The 1,276-nt window shown below is 50.1% G+C and overlaps 1 protein-coding gene across 2 annotated transcripts in view; it reads left to right on the top strand.

Moving 5' to 3' along the window:
• Cep104 (centrosomal protein 104) overlaps nucleotides 1–1,276 on the top strand; it is a 32,240-nt gene that overhangs the window by 17,994 nt on the left and 12,970 nt on the right. Inside the window, exon 14 of one of the 2 annotated variants that reach the window (XM_029539908.1) lies at nucleotides 616–822. In XM_029539908.1, coding sequence (XP_029395768.1) covers nucleotides 616–822 — 207 coding nt within the window. The remainder of the gene's footprint in view (nucleotides 1–615; nucleotides 823–1,276) is intronic. The other variant, XM_029539909.1, reaches the window with a different exon arrangement.

Here is a 1,276-nt window from a genome sequence, read left to right on the forward strand (position 1 = left end):
CACTGCATCACAGGTGGGATGGTCACTGCATCACAGGTGGGATGGTCACTGCATCACAGGTGGGATGGTCACTGCATCTCACCTGGATTGGTCACTGCATCACAGGTGGGATGGTCACTGCATCACAGGTGGGATGGTCACTGCATCCCACCTGGATTGGTCACTGCATGCCAGGTAGGATGCTCACTGCATCCCAGGTGTTACATTCACTATATCAAAGGTAAGAGTCACTACATCAAGGTTGGATGGTCACTGCACCTCAGTATGGATGGTCACTACATCTCAGGTGGAATGGTAACTACATCACAGGTGGGATGGTCACTGCATCTCATGTGGCATAGTCACTACATCTCAGTAATCTGAACAAATCCTAGCATTGCGTTCCCGCCACATGAAAAAGGCAAAGCATTCACTGAACATGAGTGTTCTGTGTGCCCGGACAGTGGAGAGCTGTGGATGGCTCCCTCTGTGTGCCCGGACAGTGCAGTGCTTGTCTCCACTTGGCCTCGTATTTATTTTCCAAGTCTTTGCAGTATGCTCAGGTCTCTTTGTGCTGGGAGAATTAACTTTGTCAAACAGAAATCAGTAGCAGAGCTAACCCTGCTTTCTTTGCAGTTTGCAGTGAGTGCCCTGGAGCACAGGGTGTATGAGGTGCGAGAGACAGCAGTCAGAATCATCCTGGACATGTACAGACAGCACCCAGCCCTCACCCTGGAGCACCTCCCTCCAGACGACAGTGCCACACGCAGGAACCTTCTCTACAAAGCCATTTTTGAGGGGTTTGCTAAGATAGATGGCAGACCAGCTGAGGCTGAGGTGAGGGTGAGTAGGCCCTCATGGACTGATGAGACTGCAGCTTGTGTTTAGGAAGTGAGTTGGAACATAAACCAATCGTGCTGACTCATCCTGTGATCTCAGCACTGGGAGGCTGAGCTAAGAGCATTGCTGGGAACACTGGCCAAGCTGGGCAGGAGGGAGGGGAAAGGGGAGGGGAGGGGAGAGGAGAGGAGGGGAGGGGGAGGGAGGGAACAATGCTACCTGAGACAGGAACAAATGGCTAGGTTCTTTCTTGAGCCCCATGTGGAGAAGCACGATCTGTGTAAGAAGCTGGTCCCTGGCGAGGCTCTGACCTGTCCGGTTCCTGCCTGTGAGTTGTGACACCAGCTATCTGGGAAGAGCAGGATTAGCAATGTACAAACTTTGAGTAAATTACTGGAGAATTTACTTTTAATATAATTTATATTCTCTTTTTTTAATTATTTATTTTATGTATATG

Source organism: Mus pahari, chromosome 6 (genome assembly GCF_900095145.1).
Source record: "Mus pahari chromosome 6, PAHARI_EIJ_v1.1, whole genome shotgun sequence".
Lineage (NCBI taxonomy): Eukaryota > Metazoa > Chordata > Mammalia > Rodentia > Muridae > Mus > Mus pahari.